The sequence below is a fragment of the Zosterops lateralis genome, assembly GCF_965231275.1.
Source record: "Zosterops lateralis genome assembly, chromosome: Z".
Lineage (NCBI taxonomy): Eukaryota > Metazoa > Chordata > Aves > Passeriformes > Zosteropidae > Zosterops > Zosterops lateralis.
Window position 1 is genome coordinate 6,296,371 of NC_139800.1, and position 23,689 is coordinate 6,320,059.

The 23,689-nt window shown below is 35.8% G+C and overlaps 1 protein-coding gene across 1 annotated transcript in view; it reads left to right on the forward strand.

The window, feature by feature from the left end:
- Nucleotides 1-23,192, forward strand: part of SV2C (synaptic vesicle glycoprotein 2C) — a gene marked incomplete at both ends in the record, with an annotated part of 80,208 nt that extends 57,016 nt beyond the window's left edge. The window contains 9 exons of the mRNA XM_083884415.1: nucleotides 1,810-1,943; nucleotides 2,093-2,182; nucleotides 5,756-5,866; nucleotides 7,418-7,506; nucleotides 7,866-8,030; nucleotides 10,772-10,905; nucleotides 12,211-12,414; nucleotides 13,273-13,432; nucleotides 23,009-23,192. Of these exons, the coding sequence (XP_083740541.1) occupies nucleotides 1,810-1,943; nucleotides 2,093-2,182; nucleotides 5,756-5,866; nucleotides 7,418-7,506; nucleotides 7,866-8,030; nucleotides 10,772-10,905; nucleotides 12,211-12,414; nucleotides 13,273-13,432; nucleotides 23,009-23,192 (1,271 nt within the window). The remainder of the gene's footprint in view (nucleotides 1-1,809; nucleotides 1,944-2,092; nucleotides 2,183-5,755; nucleotides 5,867-7,417; nucleotides 7,507-7,865; nucleotides 8,031-10,771; nucleotides 10,906-12,210; nucleotides 12,415-13,272; nucleotides 13,433-23,008) is intronic.
- Between the last annotated feature and the right edge of the window lie 497 nt (nucleotides 23,193-23,689).

Consider the following 23,689-nt stretch of genomic DNA (forward strand, 5'->3'; position numbering starts at 1 on the left):
CATTGTATAACCTTGGGAACAGAACAAAGAACCTATGAACAGCATATACGTATCATATACAGAAAAGCAATTATTATTAACACATAACCCTATATGTAACAGCCTAATCTGCATAACAATTCCCATGATCCCTCTCTTCTCTCCATAACCTGAACATAAGTTTCCCTGCCTATACTCCCATTTCCCATGGCTTCAGGTTGATGCCTCCTGGACAATAAGTTGAGGCCAGGCCACTGTCCATCCCAACTAACTGAATACCCAAAGTCCCTAGTTGCTTCATTAACACACTGTAAACCTTTCTTTACTTCCTTCCCTTCACAATTCTGACGTAAAATACACCTATATTATTTAAAATTTGAATTTCCATACCATCAAATGTTAACATTTTCCAAAAATCAATCAAGAATGAATTCTAATACAATTTTATGACTTGATTTGTTTACATGTTTATTTGTAAGTTTTAATTCTGGGTTTTGCTTTGGAATAAAATTTAACATTAATTTTTTAGACATTCTTCTTTAGTTGGAAGGGCATTTTGAGCAGTAAAGTATGTCTATGTGGAGCCATACTTGAAAAAAAGTAACATGGGATTCCAAGATCATTGTCAATACTCTTACTGATTTTATTCCTTTCTCCCTGAGGTAAAGGTGTCAGTGCTAACTGGCTGTAGAACAAACTGATATAATTTCAGAAACACAGGAAATTTGTAGGAGACCAGAAATAAACACATTCCCACATCTGCTGATCAAGATGTTTCACCAAACCATTAATAAAGAATAGAAATAAGTCATGGGTTGACAGTATTTTTCATGTGGTAGTATGTAAATACTTTAATATGGGAAAAAAAAAATCCCAATAATGTGTTTATGATCTACAGCATAGAATCCTTACAATCTGAAACATACTTTACGTTTCTTACATAAATACCTGCTTTGGAGAACTATTTAATAGGCCATTTTGTACTATGTCCTACCAGTTGTTTACTGACATTCAGACAGATTTAATTAACTATGTCTTTTACCTAGAAAAGTCAGGTAGCAAATAATAGATTAATCCAGTACATCAGTTCTTTCATTACACAGAATATAATTTTCTTCCAGTAACCTCTTCTGTCCTTTACCATTATTCTTATTTTCCACTCATCTTTTAGTAAGTTATCCTTGAAAATTTTACTTGAAAATTTCTTCTGTAGTGAAGCCAGAATAAAAGGCCAGGTAGTTACCCAAATAATACTTTTCTGTTTCTTAAGAAAAATTCTTAGTTTTCTTACAATTATAACATTTCAATAGTCCAGTCGTAACATACCAACCAACCAGAAACTTATTAAAAAGCTGAACAAGCAGCCCTCCAGTTTCACATGGGTGATTGAGTATTGAAATCAACAAAGTAAATGTTAAGGAAACTATGCAATTCCATAAAATGCATAATTTGTGTGTAGATTTTTAAATCTCTCTAGTTCCATTCTTCATAGAAAACTATTTCTTTGTATATCTATTCTTATGCATGGTGATGATGTCCCAGTTTGGTTCACATATCTCAATACAGATTTTGCTAAGACAATTGAAAGAAGCTTCTTCATCCCTGCATAAGAAAGTCTTTCATTTGTAATATAACCACTTTCCCTCATGACTAGTCACATGCAAGAAGCTAAAAGTCATAGTGTAAAACTATTTTTTAAATGACCAATACTTGTGGAAATACACCACTTAAATATTGGTGTCATTTTGCATCTCCAATAAGCGGCATATATAGGATAACACATGTAATACTCCTTATTTGTCTACATTTTGTGAATTTCTACTTCCACAGGATGGAGTTTCAGCATGGGCTCTGCCTACCAGTTCCACAGCTGGCGAGTATTTGTGATTGTCTGTGCACTGCCTTGTGTCTCCTCTGTGGTTGCCCTCACCTTTATGCCGGAGAGCCCACGGTTCCTGCTGGAGGTACAACTTCCCTTCTGGATTCCAGTCAAAATTATTTCTGTTTTATATCATGACCCCTACCAAATGGGCATTTTAGATGGTTCAGGGACTGTAATGAGTAGCTTAATTTGTATGCATGTTGCACTTAAATGTTTTGTTCTAACGTTTAGGTTGGAAAACACGACGAAGCTTGGATGATACTCAAGCAAATTCATGACACAAACATGCGTGCTCGTGGCCAGCCTGAGAAAGTCTTCACTGTGAGTATTGCTTTTAAAGCTAATCATCTGTCACATCAGCAAGCCTCCTGACTGGTGAGGTCTGGACAGCTTAAGCAATCAATATTAATACTCCAAATGGCTAAGCCAATTTTTTGCACTCTAAATACCTAAATAAAAAGCATTGTGAATTCCTACTGTAATTGTTATATATACAATGTCTACTAAGAAATCAGCCTTTGGCCAGGATATTCGTGGGTGTATGAAGCCACAGCATGATGATTTTATCTGGCGTACCAGGATAATTAATAGATTCCATCTGTGCTTTATTTATTGAGTTTTGACTCTGAGTAATAGCAGTAGGCACATAGAAGTCCAAGTTAGTTAGCTGTTGTGTCTTTAGGATTTGGAATATTTTTCCATTCTTATCAGGTAAAAGAATGGGTTTAAAAACTACATTTTCACTTCTTTGAAATGGTAATTTCAAACATTTATTATACTCAAAATGTCTTTGAAGCTCAAATTCATTTTGTTGAGGTGTAATTATAAAACTATTAAAAGTTTTTATAAAACTATTATAAAATTATTTAAAATATTGATGGAGGGGTTCTATTGAAGAAATTGACTATTCAAAACTGGATTTTTTTGTGGCATCTTTATTATTTATGAAGACTATACGGAACAATCTTGTCTTCCTGGATGCAGTAGGATCAAATAGCACTTTCTTGCTCTGAAATCCATTTGGCCTCTCCAGCCTGTACAGTGCTGTGGCAGTGTGTGCACTCTGCTCCCTCAGAGCCATGTGTGGGATCTTTTTCCTCTTCCAGAAGCTTTCTTCTTATTACAACTCACATATAACTCAATTAAGAAATCCTCTTAAAGGTTTTGCATTTGCAAGCAGTCTTGAGGAATGACCATCTGACCACATAACTTATATTCCATTGAGACTTGCAGTTTGCTGCCTTGGATATAGTTTCCATTGCTTCCATTTAAACCTTTCCACAAAGAAGCTCAAGAATTCCTATATTTAACTTAAAAGGAAGCTGGTTAGCACACTTACCATGTTAAACCCACATTTATTGGTACACTGGTGACCTGGCCCTAATCCCACCTAATCTAATGTTTTATTTTCTGATTTAATTTATGAGTAAGGGGATTTGCCTAACACCATCTATAGCTATGGTGTAATTTCACAATTGGCCCTTGCTGACCTGAGCTCCTTTCAGACAGAATATGCCTGCTCTTGGTGACTCCAGAAGATTTTTCCTGCCACTCTTGATATTCATTGACTGATTTCACAGCCAGCCACAGCATTGACCCCTTTAGCATTGGTTTAGGCACAAGGAAGAAGACAGAAATGTGCTAGGAGAAAATGTAGGAGGAAGGATAAGCCTCTCACATCACTTTGACGTAATTGTAATCACGTCCTAAAGCAGCTGTGGGGAAGAAAACAAAGCACATGCTTGTTGTTTCCAGCTCTTGTGATCTAACAAGCCTTTGTCTCTACAGTTGTTAAAATGAGACACTCAGCCACTTTATCTACAGTTGCTTTTGTAAATTGATCAGCCATTAATTTTGCCAGTTTCTGCCTTGAGCATTAGGAAAACTCTACTCCATATATCAAGTTGAGATTAGAAATACTGTGCTGTGTGTCAAGGTTAGACATATATAGAAGTCCCTATTTTTAGCTTGAATTAATATGGTTAGAAAATGCATCATTCTTTTCTTATTGTACATCAGCACTTCATCTTATAAACCCAGAAAGCAAAGAACTTTTGTATAATTTGTTTGACATATCCTTCTAGTTTCTTTTTTTCCTCTAAATTAGTCCTTGATATTGTGACATTTTTATTCACATATTTCTGAGCTTTCCATACTCCTCCTTTGCTTAACCAATGCCATTCTATGACTTACATTTTACTATTTTCCTCCACTTCATGTTGTTAGTTACATCAGACACACTTTGATAGTATTTTTTCTGACTCTACAGATAATGTAACTTTTTTTCCATTATGCTTATAGGGTTTTTTTCCTATTATATTGATTTAATCTTTTTCTAGAAGATTTTTTTCCCAAGCTATGTTTATTCTTGTTACTCATGTTACTGAGGAGATTATCTTCAAGCCTTTAGAAAGAGGTGGCCTCAACTGACAAGCAGTTGGTTTTAGAGTTAATCCAAAAATGGAGTCTTCTGGTTCCTAAATTAATTGAGAGGGTGGCTCTTCATACTTTGAAGAATTTGTCCTGAAAGCAGTGACACTAACAGACACTAATAAATTGATAGTATCTTCAAGCATGGAACTACCAAAGTTAGATGTATATACATGCTTTATAAACTTCCTGTTTTTTTAAAATACCTATTCATTAGATCTCTTGGTTTAAATATTTCAGTTAAAAGAAAAAGGCTTTTTCATCCTTAAAATCAAAATTTTCTCTACTCCTCAATTACTATGTATTAATTCTTTTTCCTGCAACTATTTTTCTTTACAACAAGGCTTTTTTAAAATTTAAACATTGCATATTTTTTACCATTACTTTCAAACAGAAACATCATTTCTTTAAAATAGGTTTTCTTTTCTGGGTTTGGGGTTTTTTTTTCATTCTTCATACACTGACATGCTGAATTTGCATGTTCCAGATGGACTATTATCCTATCTCAATAGAACTTTTCATATGTTAAAGAACCACTAAGGCCAGGGAACTTTTGTCCCTGATGACATACAGTGGTCCTATGATACATATGTTTCCCCTAATATCCCTTTCACCATTTTATTAATTTTCTTTCTGCTCTCTGCTCATCTTCTTTTAAAATAAACTGTGGATAAATACAGTGCCTTTTGTGATATCACTATGAAGCTGGGACCAGAGCAGAAACTAAACAAAACACATACAGTAGTATAAGTTTGTCAGATCCTGTGTCTGGTTCTGCTACAACAAGAGAATAAAAGTAAAAATTAGCATTGTAGGACACATTACATTCCCTGTCACTGGTAATTCTGTATTTTTACCTGATGTCTGTTTATCTCATTTCAGATAAGTAGATGATTGTTCATAACTGCACTAACATGCATGGTTCCAGATCATTTCACCTCAGTTTTCTCTCTTCATTAAGTTCTCTGTTCAACACTCAAAAAAAACCTCAAAATAATAAAGAGGTTGTCCAACTTCTAATTTCTGACATTTTGAATACTTCTGTTTTCATTGCTGTGTATTTAATCAAAATACTTCCAACAGTGTTGTGATAGCTAGTCAGAAACAATTTGAAGGCAAATTCTGGGCATAGTTATCTGGTGGTTTAAATTTATGTTTTTATTCTTTGTGGCATACAACAACTCTCTAGAAGAATATTATGGCCACAGCTTTTTGTAGCCAGAGGAAAAGTATTTCCTGCGTGCCTTGAATATAGAGTTTTCTGAAACAGTTACATCCATAAAGACCTCAGTATTACAATGTGTTACTATTCCTTTATGCATCTAAAATACGTCTAGTGTAGACACAGATTGAGTACTTGCTAATTTTTAGTAGATGGGGTGTAATAAACCCCTCCAATACTCCTCCGTAGGCAGTTCATGATTCCAGAAACTACAAATACTTTTGTTCTGTTTTTGTTTCCAGGTTACCAGAATCAAAACACCCAAGCAGATAGATGAGCTCATAGAAATAGAGAGTGACACCGGAACTTGGTACAGGAGGTGCTTTGTAAGAATCCGCACAGAGCTGTACGGTGTAAGTAACATCATCTCTGTCCACTCTGCAGTTACCTTCTTCCCTTGTAATTAACTTTCAGAAGGTGGATTTTATTTTTGAGATGGATTTGCTGAGCTCCTGCTGTTGAAAACTGCAATGCTACATTTTTCCATTCAACTGAGGGGATCAGGAACCAGTGTAAGGTTTTGGTTTCCTGACCCAGAAAAAATGCAGGTGAATGCACAGAGCTTTATCTCAGCTTCAGAGGAGGAAAATGCTGCATTGATCTTTGTGGAAGTGATAGCTAATAATTACATAGTGATATTCATAAACAGCACAAAAAATGGCGTATTGAGAAAGTGGATCAATATATATGTATGAAAGGAGGCAACACATGACAAGATGAAAAATTATCAGGAGGAACACAAGGCAGCCACATTAGTTTAATATTATAAATTCATTAATAATTTGTGTAAATTAATGCCTTTGTAAGGCATTTTATCTGCACGAATTTTTAGGTATGTCAAATATTTTAATAGAAAAATATTTTAGAGCTATTTTAGATTTTAATACAAGCTGTCCTTTTGTTACTTTTTCTGTAAAACCAAATTACATAATATCTTTGTCTTGCAACAAAAATTGGAAAAGTCCTCAATAATTAATTTTTTAAAAGTTCAAAACTGTCTTTTCACAGCTATTAAAAATCTATTATTTCAAGCTCTCTAAAACTATGATTAAGTGTTGCAAAGCAAGGTTTGTCATGAAATTACTTTATTAGGAAAAGCCACATTTTCACCAGGGAAAAGAAAAAAAATCCAGAAACTGTCTACCTTTATAATTACTGATCAAAAATAGAGCACTTGAAGACTGAAATATTATGAGTTGGCATCTTACTAAACCAGCTTTTAAGGAGTTGCAGATTGGTTGGCTCACATCCTTGTTATCTCACTAGAACTAGACCCTGGGTCAGAGCACTTTTGTCATTGCATGGTGGGTGTTGGGAGCTCTGAGAACGGACTGCCTCTCCTCTCCTCTCCTCTCCTCTCCTCTCCTCTCCTCTCCTCTCCTCTCCTCTCCTCTCCTCTCCTCTCCTCTCCTCTCCTCTCCTCTCCTCTCCTCTCCTCTCCTCTCCTCTCCTCTCCTCTCCTCTCCTCTCCTCTCCTCTCCTCTCCTCTCCTCTCCTCTCCTCTCCTCTCCTCTCCTCTCCTCTCCTCTCCTCTCCTCTCCTCTCCTCTCCTCTCCTCTCTTCTCCTCAGAAAATCTCTGGTTTATTTGAGAAGGTAAAATGAAGCTGTCAAGAGATTAAGAAAGTTTGAGGTGATCAGAATAAGGCTGAATTTTTGTACACAGTCCACACTGGTTACCAAAAAAAAAAAAAAAAAAAAAAAAAGAGACTATAAATATTTTCTTGCAGCTAAGAAAGCAAATCACATCCTGGGCTGCATCAAAAGAAGCATGGCCAGAGAGTTGATTTGCTCTCTTATGACCTGAAGGAGCAAATAAATAAGAATCAATATCTTCTAGCCTTTAAGAAAGTTGTTCGAAATAAGTAAAGATACGTAAATAAATGTGTTTCATAATGATTTACAGATTTGGTTGACATTTATGAGATGCTTCAACTACCCAGTGAAGGATAATACGATCAAACTTACAGCTGTGTGGTTCACCCTGTCTTTTGGGTAAGAGTGGTTGAGATTAAACCATTTTTTATAGTCTTGACAGACAGAAAAATAATCTGCATGTAAATTTCTGACACTATGATCATCTGTTTTATTCAGGGTATTTCCACAAAATGTTATATTGTCAGTTATTCTGTTCTTAGTTGCAAACCTGACTCATCAGGAATACCTTCTTTTAAAAACTGACATCTTCTGGTGTCAGCATCTTTCAATAATTTTATATTATGGAGGATTTTATCCTGATGAGACAACAGCTCCATCACATAAGCAGCTTAGGGAATTGCTCATTCACACCTTGCATGGATTTCTGAATGAGTGAGATTGGTGCCTGAAGTTTTCCTGTTTTTTTTTTTTCACAGCTACTATGGCTTATCTGTCTGGTTTCCTGATGTCATTAAACATCTGCAGTCGGACGAGTACGCGTCCCGAGTGAAACATTTCCGCAACGAGGAGGTCTCACATTTCGTCTTCAACTTCACTCTGGAAAACCAGATCCACACCAATGGAGAATACATCAATGACAGGTTTAGAGGTTTCCTAATATCTTGGCTTAACTGGAATAAACAGATGCATGTTTTAAAGCTCATCCTAATAACTCTTTTTTTCCATGAGGTAATGATAGATGATTTTGTTACTTTTTAGTGAATATTTATTTCTGTTCTTAATTCCTCATGGCTCATGAGCATGGGGAGAAATATACATGCCCTGTGGTGGTTTCTGTGGGAGAATCCACCATGCAAACCCAGCTTCCTTGTCGTGCAAAACAGACCAAAAAAACCTATGTCAGTTTTACTTCCTTTCACAGTAGGATTCAAAGGTTTTCAGATCCAGCATATGCAGTGTATTGTAGGGGGCTGGGCAAAGATGTACTTTCATCTCTGTCGCTGGTTCTTTTTTTTATTGATGAAAGACACTTCTGTGAAAAGGCTGAACATTGGGAGGTTAGGATCTTATCACAGAAAAACAAAAGCCAAACATTACTGTAAACCAATAAAAAGCATGAACAGCTCTGAAATGGGGAACAAAACTCCAGCAATGCCTTTTGTGATTTTTTTTTAGCCAAAGGCAAATATATTAGGACTATATCTGAACTTCACAAATAACTAGATAGCTTTGGGGAAAATTAAACACAGCTGGTTTAGGTATCTGGTTCCTATTAAGAAATGTACAGAACAACCATGTGAATGGTCTGTCTGCTGGAAGTCATGATAATAAGTAATTATTATTTCTGTAGGAAAATCTGTGTGTAAGAGAATGAAATTGATTATTTTGTGATGATTTAGTAGTAGTAGTAGTAGTAGTAGTAGTAGTAGTAGTAGGGCTTGAATTTTGACATAGTTAAAGATTTATGCATTGAAGAAAAAAACAGCAGTTACTTAATTTTTAACTTAGCCATAGCTTCCAAGTCCCACTCCTTTTCAGAATGTAGATGTTCTCCTAAAATCAAAGAACTGTCAGTAACTGAGGTTGTATCAATTTAAACAGAATATTTTTGTAAAACACTAAGTCTAACACTAATTTATGCTAAATCAGTAATTTTCTCTTTCAAATGTGGAAATTTAATATGCCTCTGATAGCTATTTGGGATTCACAAAACATTTTCCAAGCTCTGATATCCTTTCTTCATAAATGTTTCAATACCCTATTCACCCTCCATCTCAGTGTTTCCTTCATGTTCTTTCTTAATGAGAAGATCCGTCAATACTTGACTTTTTAATACATTGCTTTCCTGGAGTTTAATTCAAATAATTGTGACACCAATTTCAATGTAGTCACACACTTCCTGTCCAAAGGTAAAAAGTGCATGGGAAGAATGTAGAACATGTAGTCTGTCATTTCTATTTCAACTGACTAATCTAATCACTGTATTTTCTTTGTTCTCCTCTGGAACTAGTCTACATTTTAGAATGGAAAGTGCTCTATGAAAAATGATAATGAGTAACTCCAGCCTGATTTTAATCAGTCTGTCACAAATGAGAAATGATATAGTAACTAAAACTAATGGACTGAAAACACTATTCTTCTGACCAATACAAAAAGAGAATTCATTAGTTAGTAATTCACTTACTGTGATAAATACTACTAGCTTTTTCTCTCCTTTCTCATAAAGATGTGGTTCCAAAAAATTTATTTGTGAAAGAGTTTATTCCTCCTCCTTTGTAGATAGCATATTTTTTGTGTTCTTATTTCTACTATTACTTTTCTTAATAAGAAAACTTAATAAGAATTACTTTTCTTTATAAGAAAAATACCTAGCTAGTGACACCAGGTTTGATTCAAATCAAGCCAGGTCTGTGTTTGGAGAAAAAACTGCCTTTTTTTTCCACATCTTCTTGTGATCTCAAAGACATCACAAAAATAATGATGCATTTCCACATCTTTGCTGTGGTTGCTGTTGTTAGCATAATCATGTTATTTGGTAGAATTTTACTAAAAAACTCTTCCTCAAAAAAGCATTGTTTTAGTCTAGTGACATTGGGGTAGAAAGTTACTGTATATAATATAATTTTGCACTGACTTTTTCTGTTAATATTTTGATAAAATCTAGGTTTTAAATGAGAGTCAGTAGGAAGGAGGATGTTCAGTAATAGAAAAAGCTACCAGGAAATTGTTTGTGTCAGTTTTATTTACATAGTAATTATAACTGCAATTGCATCCATAGGCACAGGATTAATGAGGACATACTCAGAGTTAGATGTTTAGCTGTGTAACTGGCAATGTAACTTTTTATTCATGTTATAACCATTTTGTGAAAACAATTTTTAACAGCAGTATGTTTTGTATTTGAGCCTAACCCAGTAACCAGTGTGTTCCTCTGACAAATCAAGATTATTTTAAAAATTCTTTTCTTTCAGCTTGTTGGCATTAGCAAGTGCTTGTTTATTCCCAGGGACTGAATCTCTGAAGCATGGTTTCCCCGTTTCCAGGTGTAATGTCAAATTATTAGCAGTGTGATTTTACAAGGCTGTCTCATGGATGTCATGATGTTGGTTTTGATTGATGATTAATAACAAGTAACAATAGAAATATTATCAAATAAATGATACTACCAGTTTGGGCCAGTAACTATCTGGAGCTATTTGTCTCACTTATTCTTCTTCTGAACAATAATATTCTAGAATAAGTTAATCATTAATCATATCTGCAAAATACATCAAAGGAATCATTGTTACTGGGGTTGAGACTTTTTAGGTCTAAATAGCTGCATCTGTTGCCATTTCAAAGCTATGAAGCTGTATTGACAGTAATTCTTTGTATTGGGCAGGTTTATTATGATGAAGTTTAAATCAGTAACCTTTGAAGATTCACTCTTTAAGAACTGTGTTTTTGAAGACATTACTTCACTGAACACATACTTCAGGAACTGTACTTTTGTGAATACCACCTTCTACAACACAGGTATGAGAGTCTCAAATGCCCTTTGGTCAGGTGCAGGTTCTCACCTTGCATTTATAATTTCTGGATTTCTAATAAGACATACAACAATTCCTCCTGTAATGAATTAATAATATATATGTAATAATATATAAAAAGCAGCCAGCTTGCTACAGCACAGAAGTGAAAGTGCTCTCACTACACAAGAGATACTGCAGGCCTAATATTGACTCAGATAATAAATGATTTATTTTATTCACATAATAAATGATTTATTTTTTATCTTTGATTTCAAACATCTCTATAGAGATTCAGTCTGGAGAGAAGAAAATGCATTTACTGTTTTACTGGTAGCTTTAACTGCTTTTATTTAGTCCAAAAGGGACTGGTGAAATACTTTGTTCACTGTGCTTGCTGTGGCAGGGGAAACCGAGTTTAAGATTCAAATTACCTAGTCTATAATCATTCCCAGTCTCCTAAGTATTGTGACAAAAATATGAATCCGTATTTTCATATATTTAAACAGAAGACTCTCTTTCTCTCTAGTTTAATAAAACATAAATGAAAGAAGAACATGACCAACTAAGCTTGTTGGAAAGATGGGACACTTCTTCCCACTTTCCTGTAACTACAGCAGTCATAACAGTAATAGACTTAAGCTTCAGAGCAAGCAATTACCTTTATGTGGAAGGAAGCTCTTCCTCGCTTAGATTTATAAGGCTGACAAGAGAAATGGGAGGAAAAAAAAAAAAAAAGAAATGTAGGGATAGGTCTCTGGAATGGTATTGACAGAAGAATTCACTACATAGAGTAACTCATCCATGAACAAGCTGAAGACCATGAAACCTTCTCAGAAAGAAAAATCAGTTTAAACTGAATTCCACAGAAATATTTCACTTAAAGGAAGTCAAACCAAACTGAGCCCAACTGATAGTCTCATCAGGAAATAGAAGGCCTGATACTAAGACGTTAGTAATAAAAACAGAAGGCCTGTTTCTAAGACTGAGTCATAGAAACTGGTGGACATCTAGTGCATTTTATGCAAGACCAGCTGGTGCTGAAAGGCCTTAACCAAATACAGTCCAAGCAGGGTAAAATGCAGTAATATAACTTCCTTATTCTGGGCTTTAGTAGGGAAAGAGCTTTGCAAATTTTTCTAGTAAGAGAAAAATACATCAAAATTAACAGCAGTAACTGGTCCCCATTTCGCAAAGCTGTGAAAACTCCAAGTTGTCATTAAAGTTGCTTGAACTTGAAATGTTTTTAATCAAAAGTTGCATATGGAGTTGGCTGTTAGCTGAAATGATTTTTTTCTTCTTCTTTCCACAGATCTCGAGCAGTATAAATTTGTTGACAGTGAATTGATAAATTGCACATTTTTTCACGTCAGGACAGGATGCCAGATTTCTTTTGATGATGACTACAGTGCCTACTGGATCTACTTTGTTAATTTCCTGGGAACTTTGGCAGTGTTACCAGGAAATATTGTGTCTGCTCTCCTGATGGATAGAATAGGACGGTTAACGATGCTAGGTAGGGGCTTCACTTTGGTACAGGGAATGTCAAAATTAACACGTCTTCTTTTCAAGGAATTTGGCTCAGAGAAATGAAAAATATTCTTTCTGCAGATATGTCATTTATGTGGCATCATAAGTACTGTTTTTAAAAGCCCCCAGTTTAGAAACTCTAGGGAAAAAAGGAATCTGTGTCCACCTCTACTTGCTCTTCCACACAGATATTACAAGAACACAGTCTAGGCCTTTAGAATGAGGTTTTGGGGACTGACTACCATTGGTTTATCTCTGCTCCAGCTGAAAGGAAGCAAGGTGTACACAGATGACCCTCAGCTAGTGGAGCAGCTCCTGGAAAGTACCAGGTGTTCTTTGTTACCTATTTTGCATAGGAACACTGTTGAAAGATATCTCCTGTGGATCGCCTACAATGAGAAATCTGTTTTCAATTTACTTAAATAATTATGCAGTAATTCATTGTCTTAATTTTCTAGGACAATATCTCTATATAAATACAATGAATAAATACAGTGGTTTTATTATATGATAAGTTTCATGTAACTGCAAAAGATGATGAGCCAAAACTAATGGGGGTAGTTTTCCTCAGGTGTCTTCCTTTGGGAATTCAAAGAGGCTTCTAGATTAATACTTAGTGATATATTCTGATATGTGAGGAGTGATATTTTTTTCTGTGACCTCCTTCCTTCAACATTTGCCTTTCTGTCTGGGCTTACCAGTAGAGGAGGTCTCTTTGGCTCTTAACTTGAATATTTGGGTCACTTATTTAGCTACATGTGCATAGAAACATTAGACAAAACAAAAGTTATTCCTTAAATACAACTCCACAACTACACATTTGTTTTGCCTGTCTTGTGTCTAGGTGGTTCCATGGTTCTTTCTGGCATCAGCTGTTTTTTCCTGTGGTTTGGGACCAGTGAATCCATGATGATAGGTATGCTGTGCCTCTACAACGGCCTCACCATCTCAGCATGGAACTCCCTAGATGTCATTACTGTGGAGCTGTATCCTACAGACAGGAGGTATGTGCAGATTACCCCGACCTCACTGACACTATGCACCAGCAGAAATGGGAAATAGAAATTATTTTGTATGAGCCTTACAGAGGTGGTGATATTTTGAGAGGATCGAATGAATAATTTGTCTTGAATGAAAATGGAAGGGAAACAATGAGAGGTTTTGAGCAATTTATTTATTATGTATTTTGCATCAAATATCACCTAATCAGGAAAACACCATAAATGTGGTTTTATTTGAAAACAGGAGGTCTAACAGCTACTCTGATTTAAAACACAGATAATGATTAGTATTTCTGAAAACAATAATGGAGCATCTTTGATCTTCTCATAGTTAAAGTGTATATGAAGGTAGTAGTTGGTCCAAACCAGCAGTACAGCTGCATTTGTCTGTTGACAGTGAAATTGTGGGAATCATAATAAAAATCACTGTCTGAAACACCCTGAGCTGCTCATTTCTCTGCCATGAATTTGTATGCAGGGCCACTAGGAGTGAACATTAAGTCAGTAAAAATAATCTTGGGCATTGCTCTTGACTCTTCAGGGCTCTTGCAGAAAATCTCAGGACAATTTTCAAATCCTGCATTACCACTAGATGACATGGGCTGGGTTTTTTCCAGACACAGAGCACTTTTTAATCCTGACCTTATGTCACTTAATGGACTGAAGGAATAACTGTTGAGTCATATTCTGTTGTATGGGGAGTGCAAAAATGTAAAAGCTGCACTATCTTGGATGGCCTTGGATACTTCTCCCCTCTCAAATCGCTGAAAAAAATTACATAAAATTCTCCAAATTACTAACAAAGGACATTGTGTCCTTTTCCTGTTGCAGTGCTAATTATTATGTCATTCACTGGATGTTTGAAATGCAGCCAAAAATGTTTCCAGTTTATAAATGCATGATGCCTTGCTGGCAAGTGTAATTTTTTGGAAAGGAGTTTCTCTGTCTTTAGTGTTGTCCATGAAGAGATATAGAAAACTGTAGACTGGCTTCTGTTTTCCTTTCACTGTCATTTTAAAATTATGTGATTCTTCAGAAAAGAAATTGATGTAATTATACCAGATTTGTATGATACCAGGCTATTTATTAATACTAAGCTTTAATATTAAGTGCTGGTATTTTTATTACACCTCATGAAATCACTCTTCTGGCAAGAATTCTTCCACTATCCAAAAGCTATGATATAATTCTAATAATTATCCTATAGAAATTACCATCTTTTGGGTATTCCTGAGTGTGGCAGCCACATGTTTTCCTAAAATGAAGTAAAGAAAAATAATTGGAAAAGTCATTGGTGTTAATGGAAAAAAAAAAGCATTACTAGGAATGATAAAAAGAATGTAACTGATACTTATCTATATAAATTATACAGATGTTAAGGCATCTGTAGTTGTAGCTAATGGTTGTCTTTAATAATTTCTGCTAGTTTTGGGATTATAGCAATTTCTTGCTCATCTTTTCTCTATTTAAAAATCTTTTGTACGCAGGAATAACTGTCTGGAAACAGAAACTTAATTGAAGCTGAGTTGCTTTTTACAACAAATCAGAAAAAAACCTTGCCTCTTTGTATTATCAGTACAAAAAAGCTGATGGGTGAATCTACCTATCCCTGGAAAGACATTGGTGACATATACTGTAGACTTTATCCCGGAAGTTCTGATAGTGATGGAACCATGACTGCTGGTTTTTGCCAGCTTGATTATAAGTAAACAACCAATTTGAGATATATATATATTTTTAGACTGGAACAAAGCTACTTCTTGTTTTGTAGAACTTTTTGAAAATTAATATCTTCAGGGACTCAAATAACTTGCTTATGAGAATTTTTCTCTGATACTTTTTTTTTTTTTTTTTTTAAATCCAGACTAGCTGCAGTTTAACAACCAGCATTGCTCACCTCTGGTAGTCCTGGGTTTCCTTCTCAGACTCCTGTGATCTCCATAACCAGGCACAGCTTGCAAGTTTGCTGGGAATTTCCAGCTTCTCCAAGTAACTCTAGGGCTGAGCAGCCTTTCTCAGTGTATGTGAAACATGAAGCTTCCTGATCTGATTTTGCTTTTTAAATCCTTCATACTCTCTTTTAAGAGTACTAAGAGATGATGCTCTCTCTTGCTACAAAGCTGCATTCAGAGTGGATCAGGCCCTAAAACTTGCTTCCAGATTCTCCTGTAAAGGGAATCTGAGCACAAAATCCTTGCTGACTCTGTCCATGTTTAATACAATTTTCATCAGTGAAATGACCACAAATGTGCAGCAAAGGGTAGCTGGAGGTTGGGCTCAAGGAAAGGTGAGTGGAAATAGGCCAGTTCATGCTAACATGCACAAGAGGCTGGACTGGGTAGCCCCTCCTTTTCCTGCTTTTGGAGACCAGCCAGTTGCTGAACTGCAGGGGCTTTGCTGGTGTTGTGCAGTATTATATGAAAAGTGTTTAATAAATCATTCTCTAGGTACTTAGGGATCATACTGGCTTTTTGCCAGGTAGGAGTAGGGTGAACAGTCTGGCAATGTGCATCTATGTGATGGAAGGCACACATTTCTGTTTCTTCTTCATCAGTTATGGTTGCTTCAAAATCTCAACAGATTTGGATTCTGTATGAATTCATATTCATCTACATATTTACATTTCAGTTTACTGATCCCTAGAATTGAGGTAACTACATAGCTTTTCCTACTTTCTTGATGAGTACTTCCAAATTTTATGCTATTTTAGCTTAGCTTTTGCTTTCATGTTCTTCATAAAACCTCAGCTGGTTTGTACAACTGCTGTAATAGATATAATGGGATGTATAGATCCCATTATATGTCAGGTAGATTATGAAGTGTTAAAATGGAAAACAACGTTACTAATGCTGGTCATAAATGTGTTTCGGTCATCTAGATGATACATATGAAGCAATGAATAATATTTTGATAATATAGTTCTTTAAACTTTTCATTATACAGATTTTAAAAGACACTATGATAGCTAGATATAAATGAGTGATTTCCAATAAGCAAGTAAATTAATACCACTCAAGAATGTAAAGAACTTGTATTTTCTCTTGTTTTTTACCTTATTTTCTTAATGGACTCTGCTATCCATCAGAAGAGGAAATCTGTAGGCTGGAGTGTGTGACACCAAAATTCCAGTCACTGAGCATTTTAGAAGAAGGAATGGGCTGAAAGTGTAACTTCAAAACATACAGGTGCCTGGCATTCCAGCAACATAGACCTGAAGGTGCTAAGCTGAGCACCTAGTAAATATGAAATGCATGCTTTAAGACCATTTGGTTAGCTTTTTGTGGCTTGCTTGCATCATATGCAAATTCTGTGACAGGAGTAGGGATTTTATCCTTTCTTCTGACAGCACTCTACTGTTTTGACCATGAAACAGTTTTCTCATGTTGCTGTCCCCAGTCTTGTCCACAGTGCATCTTCCAACCTCTGCAGCAGATGAGGGGAACTAAGTTTTCTTTGCTACATCTGTATTTTACCCTCAAGCCCTCTTTGTTCTCCGCACTGGCAGAGTGATGCTGAAAAACAATATTGTGTGATGAGGTAATTAGGGCTTGTGTTGTAATGTGTGTGCCCAAGGGGCCTGCAATAACACTGCACAGTTTCTCAGCTCTCCCTGTAACATAAATAGGGGTGGAAGAAAGCTTAAGTTCCTGAAGGAGGAACATCAGGACAATTTTTATTACTTTAAAATGCAATTTTTACTTTCACATAAATGGTATCTTCTTGTGAACTTGGGAAACACCAGAATTATAAGTTAAGATTCAGGGAGATGATTCAACAAATAAATAAAACCTAAATAGAAAGTGGAACAGAAATAGATATCTCCCACATAGAGAATAAATCAGATCACATAAGATAGCCAACAATTCATCATTTTACTGTGGCTGCCATAGACCTGGGTTTGAATCTTATCCAGGAATACTTAGAATTCAAGGTGAGCTATAAAATTAAGTCATCCTGTTTTGCCTTTTTTTAATGCTTCTGAAAAATGTTCATGAGGGTTTGGACATAATTAAGAAATAAGTCTCCTATCTTCAGTTAATGATGTTTGGTTTTCACTTTTTCTTGAGCACTTAGGATCTATGCTCAGAGAAATAAATATTATTCTCACAGTATCTGATGTCCAAGTTTGTACTGGAGTGGATTCAGAAGAGAAACTTTCTATTCTTCTGAGTCATAATAGCAGTAATTGACTTACAGCAGATTTCCTGACAGTTATTTTCTACTCTCATCCTGTGAATATAGTTCAACTGCATTTTGCTGAAATGTTAAGGTTTTTAAAGCATGACCTGTGCCTTTTGCAGTAGTCCAAGGAAGGAGGGCAAATATGATCAAGCTATGATATGTATTTCTGTACTAATTTTTTAAGAGAATATGAAATATCTGGACATCAGAAATTTGTCCATAGAAAATTTGGAAACTCTGTTTCTATGTTTTGCATATTATCAATTCTAACAAAATTTTGCTGTAACTTGATATTTTAAATAGCCCTGGCAAGAAAGATAACAAATACTTACACTGGGCATTTAGTAGCACTCTGCCACAGGACAATGAAGTTTTTAGATACTTTATCAGCAGTGGAGAAGTGGATCTGAAGTATTTTATGTGGGAATACAAGCACCTGGTCTAAGAAGGAACATATGTGGCAATCAGGAAACAAGCTCTTTTAATCTAAAGGCTTGGATAATCCCTCTATTTTTAACTGTTTGGACTCTTGCCATTTTTGTGTGGACCTTGGATGAAAGGAAGCCAAGCATTTTCTTTGTCACAGCTTTCTCAGCAGCAGAAGTAAAATACATTGGGGAAAATTCCTTTTCAGTAACATCCAGCTTTCTCTTCATCCTGACATTTTTACAAAAGATATTCATATTTTTCTCCTATCAATACTAAAACCTGGACTTGAGGGATTTTTCAAGACAATCCCAAATGGATTAACCAGCATTTTCTTACTGAAAGCCTGAAAGACTTACGTGAACTCCCTAGCTGGACAAAGGATTCTTGCGACTTACAACTGGTCTCCAGTAATGAGGATTACTCATGAAGTCAACATGACATTTTTGTGCAAATGTTTGTTCAATAATTGATCAAAACAAAGAAAAATGCTGTATATATAATGTATATATAAATTCCCTATTCCCTTGGATTTTTTCACTTAATTTTTCATGATGCTAAGATGATACATCACATAACTTTGATCATTTGCTGGCACTTGCACTTTCCTCAAACACTGTAGCAGAGACTGTGTTAATGCTGCAACAGACTATAGTCATATACATGTGTAATTTGCAGCACATTTATTGCCTGGCTATTTTTATTATCCTGGATTCAGGAGAATCAATTATAAAAGCATGAATTAATACATATTTTAAAGGGCTTGAATCACAAACATTGTTCTAAGAAGGATGTCTTAAAAAAACCCAATCAGTCTGAATTTGCTACCCCTAGAGCTCCATAATGGTTTGAACACCTTGTTTTGAGTATAAGTACAGACACATTCAAACACAGTATTAAAATTGAAGGGTGTGAAGGTACAAGATTAAACAGTGAAAACGCTTTTCAGGCACAGGTTGTAACAACAATTTACATAAGCCCATTAAAATCTTATTGTTCATGACAATTATGTGCTTATTTCAGGCAAAAGGAGATGCCTGAAAGCTGCTTAAAGATTAAAAGTTTGAACTTCTGCGTTGTTCATTTTTTAATTATTAGGATAGCTAAGGACAATAAATTGAGCTTATTTTTTCTTACTTTTATGTGTTTATAATTTGATAACACTAATGGGATTAGACTAACAAAAACCCCTTAAGTCCATTTTACAAACAGAACAGGTTTTTCAGTGCAAAAAAAACCCCTTTAATTTTGTTATGACAGAAGAGTATAGTATGTATTACAAAATTACTTTAAAACTCAATAAAGTAATATTGGGTATGTCAATAATGTATCTAAACAACAGTGGCATCTGTAGAGAGAAGAACATGAAAAGAAATGGTTCAAATTGTTCAGAAAATTTTATTCAGATCACTGTCATAACTAGTTGATATAAGCAGCTAACATCTGTGAAACAGCTTACCTTTATAAGGTAGTATAAAACAACACTAAATATAAGTAAAACATCCCCATATGCTATTGCTTTTTCAAAGATTTCCTGCCTGTATCTATCCAAATTTGTTTTAGCTGGATCTGTGTATTCCTTAGAGAGTTCTGGTATCTCTGAATATTCTGAGGCTGTTGATGACTAGGTATCTAGTTTCTCTGTGGTGGTTTTTTCTGTTACTGTTATTCAAAGTTAAGTTTGATTTTACATCAACATTGGCAACCAAGAAAATCATATTTATGTGCAGACTCTGATCACAACCAGTCACCCACCATAACTTTAGAAGTACTTTCTGTGCATAAATGAGGCTGACATTAGAACCATTCTGGCTCTTTTCCTTTCCTTCTTCCCTTGAGTTCTTCTGAATAGCTGAAATCTTGTTATCCTATCACATAAACTTGGTTTTCCAGTCCAGTTGTGTTGCTTTTAACCTCTTTCTACCTGCTGGCAATACAATCTATTTTAACAAAGTCCTTTCCTCTTCAAGAACCTCCTGCCTACCAGGATGCTTTGTGCAGCTCTTCAGAAGAGCCTTGACAGGCTGGAGATCTGGGCAGAGAAGAACCCTTTGAAATTCAATAAAGGCAAATGCAGGGTCTTGCACCTCAGGAAGAATAACTATTGCAGGCTGGGGACAGACCTACTGGACTAAGATGACCCTGTTTGAGCTTTGAGGCTGGAACAAGTGACTGACTGTGGCCCTTTTCAACCTTTCTCACCCTGTGATTTTGTGAACCCCACAAGATCCATCAGTCTGGAGCTCCTTCCCTCTCAGTATCTATGCCCCATCCTGGGTCATATTCCTCCTGGTGTTCAGGGCTTTTTATGTCCCTGGAGGAAAAATGTTCCCATACTAGAACTTTGCTTGTTTTCTCATAGGCTTTGGAAGCTTCTTTGCTTCCTTCCTTCAGTGTATCTCATGCCCCTCTCCAGATCCATTCCTCCAAAGGTCCTGCTTAGAATGGGCATGTTTTAACTTCCTCATTTCTCCTCTGAGGAAGGTGTTTCCAAGGAGCTGCTGCAAATGTTCCTCTGTCACAAATTTTCAAAAGCAACACTTCCCAAAGTTTCTTCATCTGCTGCTCTCAGGAATGTCAAATCTCTCTGGCAACCCTCAGGGGTCAGCACTGCTCGAGGGCAGAACATGTCATTTTCATATTTGTTGTGTCCAGTATGTGCATGTTTAGGTTTCCTTAGCACTATGTATTTTGTAAAAAGTACTGCTGCAGGTTCAAATATAGATAAAACAAGTAAATAAGGACTTTGGACATGTAAGAGATATATGTAGGTCTCTTCTACTTGTTTTTTTCCACAGATTTTCAGGTAGTTTCTACTCTGCCATAGAAATGACCTGACTCTTTTTCTTTAGATACTGCCAATAGTGTCGTGCATTACCTGGATGGATGCCATGCTTTACACAAAGAGGAATTGTGCTTACTTCAGACAAAACAGTAATTTCTTTGCTAAATATCAGACATCTCAAAGAGATTAAAATACTGTTGAGAAATGCACGAGACATATTGCCAAACTAATAATAAATAAATGTATAATCATCAGTAAAAAAAGAGAAAAACTTTATTTGTGTTTTGTCCCAGATTCAGAAAGGACACAATACACAAAGCTGACATTAGAACACTATCAACTATTCTGCATTTACTTTTATAACATTTTAGGTAAGGGAACTAATTTTGGTCTCAGCAATGAAAAATAAATATTTAACATAAGAGGAAAAAATATTTGAAGGTGTATTAATTAGCATGTTACACATCTTAATTCTGTTCTGCAGACATTCTTTTAAATGATTTTTAGAATTTGACAGAAAAGTCACCATGATTTCAAAATAGCACATTCTGAACCTTGTTCAGATTGTGGAGCTGACTTTTTGGGTTAACTAGAGTTTTTTTTCTTAGAGCAAACCACAGTATTTTAGAAATATACAAGAAGGATCTAGACCTATTCATCATTCATTTGATGAAGGGTCCTCCTGTATACCAGGACTGGTATTATTCCAAAGCACAGACAGGGCATAGACAGTGCTGAAAGCCCCTATATCCTGGTCAACTCTCCTAGACTGAAACTGTTACCTCTCTCCTAGCTTGTAAGCATGACACCAAAAGTCCTAACTATTCAAACTACTGAGATGCAGATTTGCCAAAGAGCAGAGGATGTGAGCTCTGACACTCTGGGCTGTGGCCGTGTCTATCAATTTCTTCAGGCAGTGCATCTCTCCTGCCTTGATATCATTGTTTGCTGTTTTCAAAATCAAAAATCTGTTCTGTGAACACTATATCCTTGCTCTCAGCTGGGGTCAAATGTTCTTACTTCAAGTTGATTCTCTGGGCTCCTCTTTGGAAGCTCCAGTAGAAGCTTTTCAAACTTCATGGGGATTAAATCTACATCTGAACATGACGGTTCTTTACCTCACAGGTGCTTCAGTGCACTAGATCTCTTTTTAAGTCACTTAAATTGCCAGCATTTCTCTTAATTCCTGTTAGGACTTTTAATTGCAGTGCAAGAAAGAAATATTTTGTTCTGAAAATTAGAACAACTACCTTCTTGATTTTTTTTTCACTTTATACCAGAAAACACAGTGCAAACTCTTCATAGACCTTCTCTCTTTAATTTCTAAGAGAGCTGAGAAGTGTTACAAATTCTACCATTATACAGATACCTTTGTTAGGAAACTTTTGGTAGGGCAAGTTTATTCCTGCACCAATGAATCATTCGGTCATGTCAAAACACAATTTAAATTATGGCAGTTTGCATAATACATCTATGCAAGAGTTACAAAATAATTAAACTATTTTAGACTTCTAAAATCACATCACTGCAATGCAAGACTCCACCTGAATTACCAGTGTCATACTTTCTGTTGGCAATCTATGTCCCTTTCCTTTTGTCCAAAGTTTCTCAGATATCTCTTTCACCCAACAGGTTTTTATATAACCTACCTTATTTACCTGTAAGAGATGAACATTCATTAATATTGGACGTCTCATTAGCCTTTGAAAAAGCAATGTTTCAACATGTGTATGATCAATGTTTCAACACCTGTAAGAAAGTCCTCTTTAATTCAGTACCCTAAGATGATCATCCTTTAATTCTGATTAATAATTGTTGCACAGATGACAAAGCAGTTCTTTTTCGGGAGCTTCTTGACATCTCCACTCTCCTAATGTAGCCATTTAAGTCTTACTGAACTTTCATTTGCAAGTCCCCTGTTGAAGTCTAGACCTGAACTCACCTGTTCATTCATTTCACATTTTGATCCCTGAGGCAGAAGAATGAATTGCCTCAATGAAATACTGTAGCAGCTGAGCTTTAATTTCTCATTTCAAATAGGAGCACAGAATATGAGCACAGAATCCTTACTGGCCTTAATTTTGTTTGAGATATTGGGGCTGTGCTGATTTATTTGCACTGAGGGTGTGTCCCAAAGGCATTGCTCTTTCACCTGTATTTTAACTTTCTTCTGTTTTCTCTTCTAGGGCAACAGGCTTTGGCTTTTTGAATGCACTATGCAAAGCTGCAGCTGTACTTGGAAACCTAATATTTGGTTCCCTTGTTGGTATCACCAAAGCAATCCCTATTCTCCTTGCTTCTACTGTTCTAGTATGTGGAGGTCTGGTGGGACTTCGGCTTCCTGATACAAGAACCCAGGTGTTGATGTAACCGGAAAAAACATTCACTATCTATTTCCTTCTTTGTAAAAATGTCTGATGGTGCAAAGGCTTCAGATTCTCAACACACAATAGAGTGCTCAAACGTCAGAAATCAAACTCAAAAGATACTTTGGAGTAGCAGAGATTTAGCAATCTCTGCATGAAAGTTTTAAATTTCACTTTTCTTTGCTTGCATACCTTGCTCTTTAAACCTGTCTCACTTCAAAGTGCAAAGCTACCTCTTAAAACAGTTTTGGTGACATATCCAGGAAGGTGAAAACCATACTGATAATTAGATATTTAAAACCTAAGTAGCCAAATTGTTTCAAAAACACATGCTAAATTTGGCCATGGCATTGTGAGCTTTAGTAACAGTACAGACATGCAAGTCAATTACTTAGCAGTGTTGGTGCAGGGAATGTTAATGTATCAATGCATGCAGTGTTTATCAGGAAACCCAACTGATTGCATCAGTGCTGGGAACAGTGACTTTCTGCAGCAGTGCTG